The sequence below is a fragment of the Aythya fuligula genome, chromosome 13 (assembly GCF_009819795.1).
Source record: "Aythya fuligula isolate bAytFul2 chromosome 13, bAytFul2.pri, whole genome shotgun sequence".
Taxonomy (NCBI): Eukaryota; Metazoa; Chordata; class Aves; order Anseriformes; family Anatidae; genus Aythya; species Aythya fuligula.
The window spans coordinates 6,615,896-6,631,368 of record NC_045571.1 but is presented as its reverse complement, the minus strand read 5'-3'; the positions used below and the strand labels follow the sequence as shown (position 1 = coordinate 6,631,368).

The window sequence follows — 15,473 nt, the reverse complement described above, 5'->3', positions numbered from 1 at the left end:
ACCATTAACAACAAGTTTATCTTAAAGCTGGTGATGGTGAAATTCTCTATGGCTATTCTTGGAGGGTGTAGACTAGCGCCAGATAAGCAGAGGGTTTCTATGACTTCCTGCTTTCTCTCTCTTCTGCTCTCTATTCTAATCTGGTTTCCTCCTCCTTTCCTCAAGGCAGCTGCATCCTCAGAGACTCTGCTCAGACTGTTCTCTCAGCTCAGGCAGGGGCTGTGAATGTGGGCTCTGTCTGGATCTGTGAGCTTCACCTACAGAAAGGTAATTCTCTTCGGTTTCACTGTCTCAGGGGCTGTCTCTCCATCTGCAGCATTTGCTGGTAGCAGAGCTCATGTGCTGCCAGGAGCCTCCTGGTCAGGCACCGCTTCTGCCCATTCCTGACTTCTGCAGGAGCTGCAGATCCTGATGTTGTTTAACAATGTAATAATGAAAAAATCCCTTTTCAGGCAAGACATAAATGCCTTTAGGGGCTGTGCTTGACTTCAGATTCCAGTAGGTGTAGTGACTCTCTGGGCTCTTTGCTAACGCATCCCCCAAGCTCCAAAAGCTGTAGAGTGGTCGCTGCTAAATCTGGCTGTATGCAGGGTTAGCTGCAATGCATGTAGCATTGCACAGCTCTTTTGGGGAGATTTACCCTGATCCAGTGTATTAAACAGCTGTGAGCACCTGGATCGGTGCTCAGGTTTGGAAGGTTTTTAACATACAGCAGTGTTGAGCAGTACCAGGAAACTTGGCTGTATTACATCTCGTTTTTGTCACCAAATCCTAACAGAGACATATAGTTTCTGTAATAAACTTTAACATTTTTAAGAATATCCAACCCCTACAATTCTGTGATTCTGTGATCTTTGCCTTTAGCTGAATTCCCTTTTTGGTTTCTCCTTCTGGGGAGTTTATAGCAATTTATTTATTTATTTATTTATTAAATTTATATAACTTTCTAAATCTGTTTTAAGAACTGGAAACCTGGCCAAAACAAACACTATGGCTGACAACATTCCTCCCCAGGCACAGAGGATGGAGGTGTGCTGGGGCTAATACAGGAGCCTGTGCGGGCTGCCTGGGCCAGCTACTTGGGCCAGCGCTTCTGAGCATTTTCACCCTCATCACTAGCTCTAGATTTCCAGAAACTTTTTTTTTTTTTTTTTTTTTTTTAATATTTCTTTAAAACCCTCCTTGGGAAAGCTCCTTTGTAGCCTGTACTTTGACTACATCTTTTCTATGTACATGCTACTAACCCAGGTCATTTCTTCTTTTTACTGCTGCTTTTTGCTCTTTGGACTGTGGCTTGTGTTTGATGGGTGCCAGCAGAGGTGTTGCACGGAGTGCTGAAGGATCAGGGAGCAAGGGCAAGCCCCACCACAGCCTCTCTGCAGATATCAGGGAGAGGTGAAGTTGCAGGGTAAGTGGTCAGCACCCACTGCCTGGAGGCTGATGACACGCCGCCTGGCTGGGGATGGGGCATTCAGCAGTCACCTGTGCCCCGTGTGGGGCTGTGAGCTGTCAGCTGTAGCCCATCCACTGCTGAGAGTAAAGACATTGAGGATTTGACCCCATGGGTTTATGATTTGGAAGAAACAGAGCTCAGTGTTAATTATTAAATTCAGAAATTAAACTATTTATAATGGGGAAAGAAGGCAGAGAAGAACAGTTCATGAATAAAATGGGGCCACAAGTCTTATTTAGTGGGATGTGTGCTAATTTTCAGATTTTAGGGGTTTGTAAACGATACTAAATCGGGAGGTGCTCTTGACTCCCTCAAGGGTAGAGAGGCCTTGCAGAGAGATCTTGACAAATTAAAGGTCTGGGTAATCAACAGCTGTTTAACAAGACAAGATAACAAGGTAAAGTTTAAGAAGACAAAACAAGATAAAGTTTATCGATGGAGCAATTGGCAGGGTCTGTTGGAGGGTTGGGACAAAGCAAGGGGAGGTGCCTGGGGAGCTGGGACATGCTCAGGACACCAGGAGGTTTTTATCAGGTGTTAGTTCTGGGAGGGAGAAAGGGAGGGGTGGAAGGCAAGGAAAGTCTGAGTCTGAACAAATCCAGAGCTGATCCCAATGTAGCTGTAAACAAATGCAGCTGAGGGTTGGGTGTGTGAGGATGTGATGAGACGGAGGGAGAGCCCCCTGGCTTCAGGAGTTTGTTTGCTGAGCAAATCTCAGGTGGAGAAAGGGGAAGAGCAGCATGTGAGATAAGGTGTTAGACCAAGCAGGGATAAGTGGTGTTTTTGTTCTCCTCTCGTGAGGTTTTGTCAAGCTTTGGAATTGATATTTGTTCTGGTTTTGGTAAGGAGATGGCCAGACGTGTCTATCCTGACTTTGCTCACATGGAGCATGGTCCAGGTGCTGACACCAGCCAGGAAACGTTCCCCTGGTGAAGAGCTGCAAATTTCCAGCATCAGGACTGTGGTTCCTACTCTGGCTCGCTAGGATGTGCCGTGCCTTGTGTACATGAGCCTGATAGCGTTGGGCTTCATATGAAAACAGAGGCAGCCAGAACTAGCCAGGAAACTCTCTGCTAAGCAGTGAGATGCCTCAGGGAGCCTGCTGGGTCTCAAGAGCCAGGACTGAGATCCCTGATGCCTCCAAAGGCCTTTGCTTGGAAGGGCAATGAGCCAGTGTGTCCAGGGCACCTAGAGATCAGCAGGCTCTTTGGAGAGGTGAAAGAGGGGCAAGTGTCCTTTGCACTTGGAAAGACACTGTGGGACGTTTTCAGCAGGTGTGTCTGCAATGTGCTCTTGAGTCTTTTACTTTTACATGTATGTTTTTCAGAGGACCTTTATCTCAGCTCTTCTGCCAAGATAAAGCACTGAAATGCAGCCTGTGTCCCTACACAGCCTTTCAGAGTTGGAAAGAGTCAGTCTGCAGGAGCTAGCCCTCTACCAGCTGCAGGAGAAGCTGCTCGTTGGAGATCTCAGCTTGGCTAAAGGTAGGGGATGGGAGAGGGTGGCTTTTGCCAGGGAAGGAACAATAGCTGAGCCATTATTGTTATTCATCCTCACTCCTGCACTTCATAATGTGGGATCATGTTTATGGAATGACATTTGTGACACTTAAGGGTTTTGTTCCATTTAATTTTTTTGTTTCCTGTTTTGGTATGAGCCTTGAAGGCCTAATGAGCCTTCTAAGGAAGGTTTGTGTGGCTATAGGAGTGTGAGAATATGACCTTGTCTGTTTGCCTCTGGTTCTCCTAATCCAAAACAGATGCAACATGATTCAACAAGGTCTTCCAGCAGGGCCGTCTTAATTCCATTGGGATAGGACAAGCTTTGCTTTGTGCATCAATGTTCAGCACAAAGTTCTGACGCTGGGATGGGGCTTATGCAAGGCTAGAGGACATGCTACTGAAATTAATGCTGAGATAAATATAGAGGTTCCCCAGGGACTGTGCTCCTCTACCCTAGCCTATGAAGAAATACAGGCACTATCTGCGTTCCCAACCGCCCTGATGTCTTCACATCTAACCAAACAAGTGCAATGAGATGGGGATCGGTAGACGCCTTCCCAAACTGTACTCATTACTTAACAGTGGCCAGACCAGCTCCAATGCACTACACTGTATTTTGGCACCCCAGTAGGGCAGAAAATACAACTCGTGTAGTTTACCAGCTATACGGTCACCTGCTACCAGCAGAGCGGTTGCAGGAGCCTGGGGATTCTCCAGCCCCACTAGAGCACCAGCACCAGCCAGTTGCTCTTAGACATTAGAGCAAACAGCCACTTCCAGGATTACCCTTTTGAACTGCAAAGGAAACATGATGGGCACTACAATCTCTTTTTGGCCAATTCTGCAAGAATAAGTATGTGGCTCAAGCAAGAGGTGAACAAGAAAGATGAAATATCTGCAGGAGGTACATCTCTCAGTGAAAAGAGGTCATCCTTGTCTTCCAGGTTTGAAGTGGGCTTTGTGTTACTCTCTCACAGAGACACCAGCTCATGCCTTCTGGACAGGGGGAGCTTGGTGGTTTCTTTACTACCTGCTGCCTTGTGGTTTGTTTCCATTGGGAACATCTGGAAAGCTTTAGGAGTGGAGTTACTGTGATGGTGTTTAAGCAGTGGAGTTTTGCTGACATTTTTCTTCCTTATCTTGGTACTGTTTTTGGCTCTGGATTGTTCTTCATCTTCTTGCTATCTCGTCATTTGAATGAAACAACACATGTGGTGCAGTACAATGGTTAACGTAGGCTATTCTTTATACAAATACTGTTCATACCAACGTGTCTCTCTTCAAAATCTTACAAAATAACCCAAACATTTATATAAGCTGTGTCTAGGAAGAGAATTCTTAAGGAGTACAGAGCACGAGCCAAGGTAGGATGATGTGTTCTGGCTTGATTTAGTATAGTTATTGGATGAATTTTCAGTTCATAGTTACAATAAAAAATGATGAGTGATGCTCCTGAATGTATAAATTGGAGCATATTTAAATATGGAACTTGACTGTCTAGGATCAGGATGGGACTTCTGGGTGGCATGTGTTTCATCTAATAAGTGTGGCACTGCTTTGTCAGCTTCTCAGCATTCACTCACCCAAGGGAGGTGCCTGTGGCCACGCTCAACTGATGAGGGTGCAGAAAGGAAAATGGCTTTAAGGTGGGACTGATCTAAAGCAGCCTAATGAAGCATAGCTTTTGCTTTCTCTTGCCCCCATAGTTGGACCTAAAGGCAGTAAATCTATCCGCCAGAAACTGGAGAGCTTTTCAAAGGAGAAGAAAGGTGAGCAGCCTTCCTTTTACCCAGGTTTTGGTCATCAACTCAAACAGAACTTGTGATTTTTTTGATGGGGCTGAGATGGGAAGTGTTCAAAGTCAGCAAAATGTTTTGTCCCAAACAAACATTGTTTTGTTGTTATTTCAGTGTGGTGTGTAATCAGAATTACACAAACATGAGAGCATGTCGAAGAGTGCATACGAGTGTGTGCATTAACATGCATGTGTAAAGATGTTCATTTGCTTACCTGCACATTTTACCCCTAGTCTTGCTGTTTTGAGTTTTGGTTTCTTTTCTGGTCCCTTGAAGGATATCAGCTGGAAAGTGGGGAAAACAGAAATGTAGAGTGCAGTCAGCTGGGAACAAGCACTTACCATTTATTTTTTTTTTTTCCACACAAGTACGAAGTCTACTCAAGGTGATTTTTAAGTCTGGTATTTTATATCTGTTATTCTCTTCTGAAGGCTAATTATTTTATCCAGATATTCACATAGATCCTTGGCAGCTGACCTGTGCTGCACTTGCTCTGTCTTGTTTTTTCACTGATAGCAATACTTTCCAATTCCTTCCATGTTTTTTTCCTAGACTATTCTCCTCAGACCTTTGGGATCCCACTTTTCCAAGTCATTGCCAATGATCGTGCATACAAGCAACTGCAAGAAACCGTGAAGAGTAGCCGCCGGCTGTGCTTGGAGGTGGAAGCAACAGTGACAAACTTTCGGGCACAGATGCAGAAGAGGTCCCAGCTGGGCAGGAGCTGCTGGATGGTACCTTGTGAGATGTTCCCTGAAGAGCCTCTTTCCCCAGCTTTTCCTGACCATAGCTCTTCCTGGAGTCAGAGAAGGGTACGATTGCAAAAATGGATTAAGTTCTCTGGCAGACATGTCATGATAGTATTATAGGCTGGGGGAAGCCCTTGCTTCTGCAACAAATCTGGTTTTCCAGGGTCTGTTCTTAATGAATGTGTGTTATTCATGCTGTGTCCCTGTCTGCCCTCAGAGAAATGAGGTGGGCACAGTTCACACACTCAGGGGCCACTTCCACCCAAGAGATGGACTGTGAGGGGTGGGCCAGTCTCTACTGGCTCATCTTGTATGGAAGCAGAAAGCTGAGGAAAACCAAAGTTACCAGAAGGACATGGCCAAATTCCTGTCATGACAGATAAGAAACAGGCTTCTTGGCTTTAGTTCTGTTTCCTGTGTGGAGAGGTGGGTATTAACTTGAATTTGGTTTGCTTCATCTCTTTGGAATAGAGACCCATCCCACCTCCTGCTGTGTCCCTGTAAATCCTGGTGTAGAGCAGCTCCAGTGTAGGTAACTAAATCCAGTATGTTGCTCAATCAAAGATGAAAGATTTGGGGATGTTTCCTCTTTCCCCATGTCTGCATGCAATATGGGCTCTGTCCCAGAAGGAAGGCTGTGTTTAGAAACACCTCCCACTAGGAGCAGTGTGCATAAACAGATGCGTGAGAGATGGAAATTGCGTCTGTGATTCTATTGCAACCCAGGATAGGCTCTTCGTAGATCTCTGCATTCATTTGGAGGCGATATTTACCTTTCCCACAAACTTCTGAGGTCACAGCAATGATGGTGCAGTGGGATCTTGTGGGGCAGTTCCTGCCACCCCATGAATGACCTCTCCTCCATCTCAGGGGGCAATGTCTGTGGACTCCATCGCTGACCTGAGTGACAACAGTTCCAAGCTGCTGGAGGCACTGCAGTTGTCACACCCCCACGAGCTGGATCCACGGAGAAGCCTGGGCAAGAAAAAGATGTTAAGCCTCAACCCCATCACCTGGCAGGTCCCACGGATTGTGGACAGATGTTGCAAACATATTGAAACATATGGTAAATACAGATTTCTCTCCATTTGGGTGGTCTGTCCCACAGCAGGTTGGTAAAACCCATTGCAAGTGCTGGGCCAAGGCAGTTTGGCCTGGAAGTTCCCAGCTACAGGAGGAGATGGCTGATTTCTGGGGCAGGGTACGCTGCTGAACAGTCACCCAGGTAGAGTCCTCCAGGCTGAAGGCAGCCATTGGATTGAGAGGTGAATGTCACCTATGTGTATTGGTGACCCTTTCCTGGTGTGCTGGCCTTAACTTCCCCTGCAAATCCATTTCAAATCTCAGAGTGACCGTAAAAGTGTTTTTTCCTCCCTGATCCACAGACAATCAAATCTTATGGCTTCAAAACCTTTCTTCTTATCCCCTCTGCCAGAAATGGGGAAGGACACACTGCCTCATGTGCAGGTGAAGAGAGCTGTGTCCGTGATATTTACATGTTGAGGTGCTCTAAGGATGGGATGGGGCAGCAGGGAGATGTGAGAATGCAGAGCACTAACCCACCTGTCCCACAGGTCTCCAGACAGTGGGCATCTTCCGAGTTGGGAGCTCCAAGAAAAGAGTTCAGCAGGTAAAGTCAGACACTTACTGCATCCTCATATTGTTAATATCATATCCAAGGGACAAATACCCATATGGGAGGTGAATGAATACAGCAGGTGTTGGCATGCAGAGTTCTAAAATATCACAGGCCATGCTGGAGCAGAATATCTGTAAACTGCTGGGTCCTTTTTTGCAGCCATGGAAAGCAGGCTTCATCTCTCCAAGCTGCCTTTAGCATAGGAGCCTCCTTCCCCTGGTGGCACTTCAGAGCTCCCTCTGGGTTCTCTTCACCAGCCAAGGCGCTCCCTCTGGTCAGTAGCAAGCTTTTGGGCTCTGGCATGCTTTCTTGCAGTAGCTCTGCAGAGGGAGAAGTTCTTGACAGCATTACTCATATAAAAAGGAAGAACTGACTGTTGCTTTTATTCTTCTCATTTCTATCTTTAAGCTGAGGGAAGAGTTTGACCACGGACTGGATGTTTTCTTGGATGAACATCAAAGCGTTCATGATGTGGCTGCTCTGCTCAAAGAGTTTCTTCGAGACATGTCAGATTCATTGATTCCTAGAGAGCTCTATGCAGCCTTCCTCAGCACAGCCTGTAAGTACCCACATCAGGACAGTGACTCAACTGAAGTGCATCTTCAGTAATATATGCAGCATGAGCAATGTATAGGAGGAGCTGGAAGCTACTGTGCAGCAGGCAAATCATACCTTAGTTGCCATCACAGAAACGTGGTAGGATCATTCCCATGACTGGAGTGCTGCAGTGGATGGCTATAAGCTCTTCAGAGGGGACAGGCAACAAAGGAGGGGCAGTGGTGTGTCTCTCTATATTAGAGTGTTTTGGTGTTGTAGAGCGTGGGGCCTAGCCCAACAGTCTGCACCATTAAGGATTTCTTTGCCCAGGTCCACCTACCCTCCATATTTAGGGTGACTGAGTCTTTGGGCTGCTTCCATCCTCACTCTTTCCTGGTCTTGTTCACCATCTCTTTGCCTTCCCCTTTCCATCCTGGAATTTGATTCTCCACATCAATAACCGCATTATAGTCCATCTGATCTAGGATGGTCTTTGGCTGTGTGCTGTAAAATACCAAGTGCAATTTCATTATAGATTTTAATGGGTTCTCTGAGAGTTTCATCTCTGCAAAGAAAGGATGAAAGACTGGCCAGAACTACATCCTTTACTGTAGAGGGTAGGACACCAGTCTGGCTCCCTCCAGGGCTTGTTACTAAGGATTTAAACTAGGGCTGTCCAGATAGAAATATGTGTATAGCAGGCTGGAAACTGCACTAACGGTGGGTTTCTCTCTTCCTAGCCATGGAAGTCCCGGCACAGCTGGCTGTGCTTCAGCTGCTGCTCTTCGTGCTGCCCCCCTGCCACAGCGACACGCTGCACCGCCTTCTGCGGTTCCTCAGCAAGGTGGCCCAGCATGCCAAGAGCTCCTGGGGCCCCGATGGCCAGGAGGTAAGGCTGGCCCACAAAGATCAACTGCATGAAGAAGATTGCTGGGTTTTAAGCAACAATGTTTGAACAGAGTTTCTTGCAAGCCTCGGTTATTCCTTTGACACCTTGGGTTCACGATGGCTCTCCTCTGGAAACTGTTGAACCAGCCAAATGATGAGGATTTTTTTCATTTTCTTGGGCAATATTTTAATTAGATCAATTAAAGGTGACAGTTCAGGCTGCCCTCTGTTGTACAGCTAGCTAGGGACCAGGTTTTGCTCTTAAAGAAACTGAGGCAGGTAACATTTAAAGAAGAGGAGGAAGAAAAAGAAGACTTATAAAACCAATTGTCAATAAATTTCCTTTTCTATGGTGAGTCTGGGTTGCTCTCAGTCCAGTTAAGCGATTTTCAGGATTTCATTAACCCCAGAGAGACTTGGCTGCACACCTGTACGCAGCACAAGGGACCTCTTTAGTGTTCTACTTCCAACTTTCATGAAGAACTCACCATCATGCATTGAGGTTGATTTTGGTTTCTCTGGACAACTTGAGCTCTAAGTCTCTCCATGATGGAAAAAGACTGTTTCCCCCCCCGCCTTCCCCCTCGTATTGTAAGACAATATAGAAATATCAGCTGTTAACTTCTAGCACGGGTTGTGAAAGTGAATTAGAGGGAGATGAAGGCTCTGATGCAAAGAAGGGGTGAACACGTACTCCAGCACCACACACCCTTCAAGCTAGCCCTGCATTCAGAGAGGACCAAACTGGACCCAGATCAGCACTCTGTCCTCACTCAATAGCTCGTGTTCCTGTCCTAGGGTGGGTGAGGCTATCCTGGGACATCTTGTGCCGGTGCATACATAATCTGTAATTTCTCTTTGTGCTTGCTTGCTAGATACCTGGGAATAAAATGACAGTTTCAAACTTGGCCACAGTCTTTGGTCCCAACATACTGCAGAAAGAGAAGCCTGGAGAAAAAGATTCTGGTGCCAAGGACTTTGAAGACAGCACTGCCATCATACTGGTGGTTCAGAGGTTGATTGAACATTACCAGACCCTGTTCATGGTAGGTGAGGCTTTCCCAGGACAGCTTTTCTAGACCTTTTCTTCCCATCTGAACAGTTTCTTAATAGTAGCAAGGACGTATTCACAGCCCCATTTAACAGCAGGTAACTTGAGTCAGCATGTGTAAATGTGATTCATTGTCCATGACACATGTGAGTATTAATTTGGGATGGATCCCCCACCAGGGGAAGAATTATCTCTTTATCAGAATTGGCCCTGCTGTACCTTGACCTGTGCCCAGGCTCCATCCTCTCTCCACCCTCCTGCTAGATTAGTGGGTGGGTTTAGTAGGTGACATTAGTGGTAGGGGGATGGTTGGACCAGGTGATCTTGGAGACCTTTTCCAGCCTTAATGATTCTATGATTCTAATCCTCCCTTTCCTTGAGTCAGGCTCTCTTTGGTTGCCTATTTATGGCCTAATCTTCTGTGACTAACCTCCAACCATTCATCACATCTCTCTCTCTGTGAAATTCCACTTCGGTCTTACTTCTACAGGTCTGTGAGCAAGTACTTGACCCAGCGTCCCTTTGGCTCTGCAGCACAGGGCCCTGGCTGTCTGCTTTTTTTTGCCTTCAGAGAGGAGGAGGTGCCATGAGCAGCTGTTTGTGTATCCCCCCCCAGGTCTCTCCAGAAATGCAGCATGACATCTTAAGAAGACTGTTTCAGACAGACCCTGATGTCATTGACTACCTCTTGCGCAGGAAATTCAATACTGTGCTGTAAGTCATGCTCGAGGTACAGCTGGGGGGCACCTCACTGCACTGTACAGTAACACTCGATGCACTGCTGGCAAGTCAAACACGAGTCCTGCTGACCTTTTGGGCACTCCCCTCGCTACCCATCTTTCCTGTTCCTTCCATCCCTTTTGGTCATAAGCTGCCCATCCAAAATCCTTCATTTTCTGTGTTAATGCCTTCTACCAGCTGGAACATCATGGCTTTTCTCTGTCTCTTGGCCCTCCCTATTCTTTTTTTCTCCCTCGTCTGTGTCACATTCTCTCAGAATTCCTCCACTGCACACTTTGCTGTGTGTGTATCTACACAGCTCTTGTCCTGCTGCCCTCCCAGTCCCCCCATTCCTTCAGGCTTTTAGGATCACACGCTGATGACTGCTCCATTTTCAGCTCCATCACCAGCCTCCTGCAAATTTTCTTCACTCTTGATGTTGTCTGCATTTCTGTTCATCTTTTTTTTTGCCTCTCTTTCATCTGTGTGAATAGGCATGTGTACGTATCTGTGTGTGTCTGCCAGCTACGTCTGTAAATCTATTTCTTGGCTGCAGGATAGGATAGTCCCATAGAGACTTGGGGTCACTGTTGGCGGTCCTGTGGAAGGGGAGTTTGGAATAGAAACACTTTGAAAATCCTATTTATTTTTTTTTTTTCCTTCCTTTCTTAGGAGCACAGAAAGTGAGGATTTGACAGAGGAACATGCTCCAACCCCACTGTCTGGTCAGGCCCTGGAAAGCAACTCTGTCTCATCAGAATTTTACAGCAATATCTCATTCCTAAACCTGGATGTTGACATCTAGCAAGCCTGGGCCAGGCCCTCTGCACTGCCTTCCATGGACAAAACCGTGCAACATTTCTACCACAAAAATAAGTTCTCTATCCCACTTTGGAGGAGTGGAGAGATGAAGGGTGTATAAATATTTGTGGGAGCATCTCTGCTAACAGTAGGCATGCCAAAATGTTCTGGTGTAGGCAGACCTGCAGCAGGAGAGGTTTGCTTGTTGCCAGCAGGAAGGGTTTCCTGATGTGGGTTTATTGCTAGATGGCAGCAAAGAAATCTGTGTGCTTGTGCCTTGTGAGCAAGCCAAAGAGCGATTGGCATGTCCTGTAGCCTCCTTGTACATCTGAAGCAGTGCCTTCAGCACAGCACTGCCTCTGTGGTCTGCTGCTTCACAGGAGTTTGTCCCCAGAGCTGTGTACGACTCGCAGCTCAGGGTTACCAACACACTGGCTGGTAGTGGGACTGCCTGGGGAAGACAGCCTCTCCCCCTCTGAATAACCACCAAAGCACTGGGACAGCAAACTGGAGCAGGCTGAGGAGCAGCTGGCAGAGGTCTCTAACAGCTTCGTGCCACGCTCAGCAGATGGGACCTCCAGTCGCCTGCTGGGATGGGTGCTGTGCAGACCGGGCCAACACGGCCTGAGACACAAGTGGATGGGGATTGCCAGCAGGGCAGTAAGGATAGAAAAATGCAGTTCAACTTCATGCAATTTGTGTTTTGATATCCCATATGCCATGTGTTATCCTGTCACTGCCTTCCTCCCTCCCTTTTTTGAATTCAGGTTTCCAACTGCTCATTTTATAGGCATAAAACACTTATTGACCACAAAGTATATAGCTAATGTAGTAAGTAAGAGGGAACAATATACTCTGAAGATTATGAGCTGCTTTTTCCTTGAGTTAATATTGAGGAAGAAGACTGTGTAATGGATTGTAGAGATCCTGGTGGATTTTTTTCATGATCTTTGTCTGAGAAATGTCTGGTTTGGTTTGTTCTGTATCTATAAAGTTTTGTGTTCAGCTGACTTTGGGAGCCAGGGAAGGTCTTCTGCTATCGCCCAGCCTCTCAGACTAGGGACAATTTTACTGCCACAGTTAAGTTATACTGCTGTTCTGTTTGGACAGAGGCACCCTCAGGGCAATGCCATGGTGTGTTGGAGGTGTGAGTCCTCCCAGCAGTGATGGGCACTGGGAGCTGTGGGGGTTTGTGCTTTGCTCTAGTTGGTGTTAGGTCAGGGTTTGGGTGAGGCTCTGTGGCCTCCTGAGTGGGATTCCCAGGAGTCCTGCTCCATTTGGACAGCTGGGAAAAAAGCCTGATCATCATCTGGGATGTGGTCACATCCAAAAAATGGTTGCACTGTCGATGCTTTTCTACACGGGAACAATTGTGGGGGTGACAAGCCCGGGAAAGGGTGACACACAGGGTCCAAATGCTGATGTCTTGCCCTTCTTGTGAGCAGGGAGCCCACAGCTCAGCTCATGTGCCCTACACTTGCCATTGAGGGGTTATGGCTTTGGCCACCCTTTGTAGCATCAAGAGGCTTGTTAAAAAATGTGTGAGCCTTCTTTGCCATCAGTCAGGGAGATATTACCCTGTAGCCTCGGTTGCACTGCTCAGGGTTGAACTCTTGTTTTGAAAAGGCCCCTTCCCTGCACATGAGTACAGTCAGTATGGGTGGAGACAGAGTACCTGGAGAACGGCAAGCTGGAAAGAGAAGAGTGTGCTGAGAGATAGCTGGTGAAAGCCTCCACAAAACTGATAAACTTCAGAGATTAGCAGTGCTGTTGAATCTGCAGAAAACAGATAAACCCAGGACACCATGAGTCTGCTGAATGCTTCTGGGGCCACTAAGCACACTCAGGCATCAGCTGCGTGACCAAGACCGTGTCCAAGGAGGCAGCAGCTGCTCTGTACAGACAGTCTGCAGGATTACACCTGCTGCAAGAGCAGACCCTCCAGGGGACCTTCCAAGTTTCTTCCTAAAAGACTCTGGCATGTCAGTGAAATTCTCTGTTCCTCGGTCAACTGCCAGCATTGGTCTCGCTGTTCCCCTGTGGTTTAAAGGACTGCCAAGGACAAGGTGTTCTAGTAACTGTTGCTCTTGGCAGATCGGGGAAGGGGGAATATACAGCACTAGGACACCTTTTCTTTGTCCCTTCTGAAAGGGAGCATTAAGAAGGGGAAAAATCCTCATATTGGGAGGAGTCATTACAAACACTCACCAATAATTTTGAATCCAAGAGACAGCAGATGATCTCTATAGCTTTAATTGGATAAAAACACATTCAAATCATTATACCAAGCTGAAACTTGGACTGCAAATCAGCTTTTTTTTTTTTTTTTTTGTCGTCATGTGGGAATATGAAGTGTCTGAGTTCTGGATGTATGGGGAATGGATGGATAAGTCTTGGTAAGTGCAGCAGGTTGGTGAGATATTCTGGGAAGGACCTTCCTAAAAGTGTCGTGTATGGGATTCCTTGGGGACTGAGTAGTATGTAGCATATTCTAATGGAGAAGGTTATGGAAGAGGTGAAGGAAAGCTACAAGTGTGCAGTAGCAGTAGTGGTGATGCTGGTCTGGAAACTCATAATGCACAAAGGGGAGGGACACAGACAAGCAGAATGGCACCACTGCTAGCAGTGCTGGAGGCAACGAGTCCACTGCCTCTATGTGGTGCTGGCAAGACTGAGGCATAGAAAATGGACAGAGATGGCACAAACCTTCCACATCCCTCATCTTTTTTCATTGTGGGAACATTGCAAGAACTTTGTTGCCTAAACATTTCAGCAGCTACAGCTGTTTGTGTGCTTGCAAAGGAGGAAGCCAGAACCATCACAACTGAAATTAGGATCTCAAGCACAGTACAAAACAGCAACCTGCTTTATGTTCTGTCGTGACCTGAGCACAACATGATCACACTGCTTTCTAGGTAGGGTTTTTACTTGTCACTAACGCCAGGGGCACCTGATCTGGCACTGAAGTCAAGGGTGAGAAATTCAGACATCTATTTCCATCATGTTTTTGATCAATTTTTTTCAGTATCAAGAAAAGAAAAACAAAACCGGATTGAACATTTCACTTTAGCACGTCACTCAGAGGATGGTTGTGGCATAGATTAATGCTATAGCACCATTGGCTTCCCTACTTCAAGTCCTCTGAGCTTTAATTTCACTGAGCTTTCCATATGCCTCTCTCTAAGAACCAAGCACTGAGCAATTATAGTGGATAACATGCACTCTACCATTTTCTCTTGAAGATGCAAGCAAAACACCAAAACATCCCATGAACTTTTGGGAAACACACTCTGCAGAGCCACACCAAGTGTGAGGAAGGAGAGATGTGCAGATTGCAGATGGTTTGACCAACAGGTCTACACTAGACTGTAGTGTCAAGCTACCTACCTGCATAGCCCCCTTGGAAGCCACACAGGGATTTAAAGGTGACCAAAAGGTTTGTGGTCACCACTGTGCCTTACAGTAGACAGCCTAGAAGAGGGTTAAGTCAGCCCTGTAAAGGCTTCCTGGCAGACAGGCTGGATGCCCTCAAATTTAATTTAAATGTGCACACACAAGCTCACTGTTGTATTTCTCATGCTGATTCCCTTGGGCCATGGGAAGAAGTGCAAGGCATTGCAGAGCCCTTTTCAGAAAAGCCACTACAAAGAACATTGAATTACTGTTCAAGTTTATGATAACCTGAAGGTGACAGGTACTCTGAAATGCTGTTTGCTTTGCTTTGCAAGAAAATTGCTTTTCAAGTTTGCTTTTCCAAACACAGCAACAGTGGTGTCTTTTGCAGTCACCTCAGGGAAATCCACCTTTCAAAGCTGGAGTTTTTTATTACAGAAAATGTAAAAAACACTGTGCAAGGACTTTCCACCACGTCACAAGACAGAACTGCTTAGTGCAGGGTGAACATCGGGATATTGCTAAAGCCTCCACTTGAGGGCAGTACAGCACCTGCATACATACTGCTTTCTGTACGTGAATTGCTGTGAATTGGGTTGAAATGCTCTGCACCACCCTGCACTGAAAAGAATTAGAGACACTGACAAATGCTGCTGACATCATCGATTTATTGGTACGGCTATCCAAAACGATAAAAAAAAAAATAATACTAAAGATACCGTCCATCTGCAACAATAAACTAGACTCTACTCCTCTGTAATGCCTCATCTGTTAAAACCACCATCTGCCTCTTATAGCTACTGGAACCAGGTGGACAGTTTTAGTCAAAATTGAATCACAGTGACAGAGTAGTATCCATATCCACAAACCAGCAGCAAGGGGCAGCGAATGCCTTCCTTTGCTCTGCAGTGTACATTTAATGGGGAAGGTGCAAAAACATAGGA

The 15,473-nt window shown here is 46.3% G+C and overlaps 1 protein-coding gene across 1 annotated transcript; it reads left to right on the top strand.

Annotated features, from left to right (window-relative positions):
• Nucleotides 1-213: 213 nt before the first annotated feature.
• On the top strand, nucleotides 214-11,447 carry ARHGAP36 (Rho GTPase activating protein 36). Its single transcript, XM_032196334.1, has 11 exons — nucleotides 214-267; nucleotides 2,781-2,937; nucleotides 4,662-4,724; nucleotides 5,304-5,563; nucleotides 6,371-6,566; nucleotides 7,075-7,130; nucleotides 7,548-7,698; nucleotides 8,417-8,565; nucleotides 9,440-9,610; nucleotides 10,232-10,329; nucleotides 11,008-11,447. Exons 2-11 carry the CDS (start codon nucleotides 2,823-2,825, stop codon nucleotides 11,138-11,140), a joined length of 1,392 nt encoding a protein of 463 aa, XP_032052225.1. The 5' UTR covers nucleotides 214-267; nucleotides 2,781-2,822; the 3' UTR covers nucleotides 11,141-11,447.
• Nucleotides 11,448-15,473: the final 4,026 nt, after the last annotated feature.

What these genes read in the sequence shown, in the direction of transcription:
- ARHGAP36 (XM_032196334.1), top strand. Translation starts at nt 2,823, where the DNA reads ATGCAGCCTGTGTCCCTACACAGCCTTTCAGAGTTGGAAAGAGTCAGT. An exon ending in CTTTTCAAAGGAGAAGAAAG is followed by an intron (nt 4,725 to 5,303) that starts GTGAGCAGCCTT and finishes TTTTTTTCCTAG; the next exon opens with ACTATTCTCCTCAGACCTTT. An exon ending in AGCCTTCCTCAGCACAGCCT is followed by an intron (nt 7,699 to 8,416) that starts GTAAGTACCCAC and finishes CTCTCTTCCTAG; the next exon opens with CCATGGAAGTCCCGGCACAG.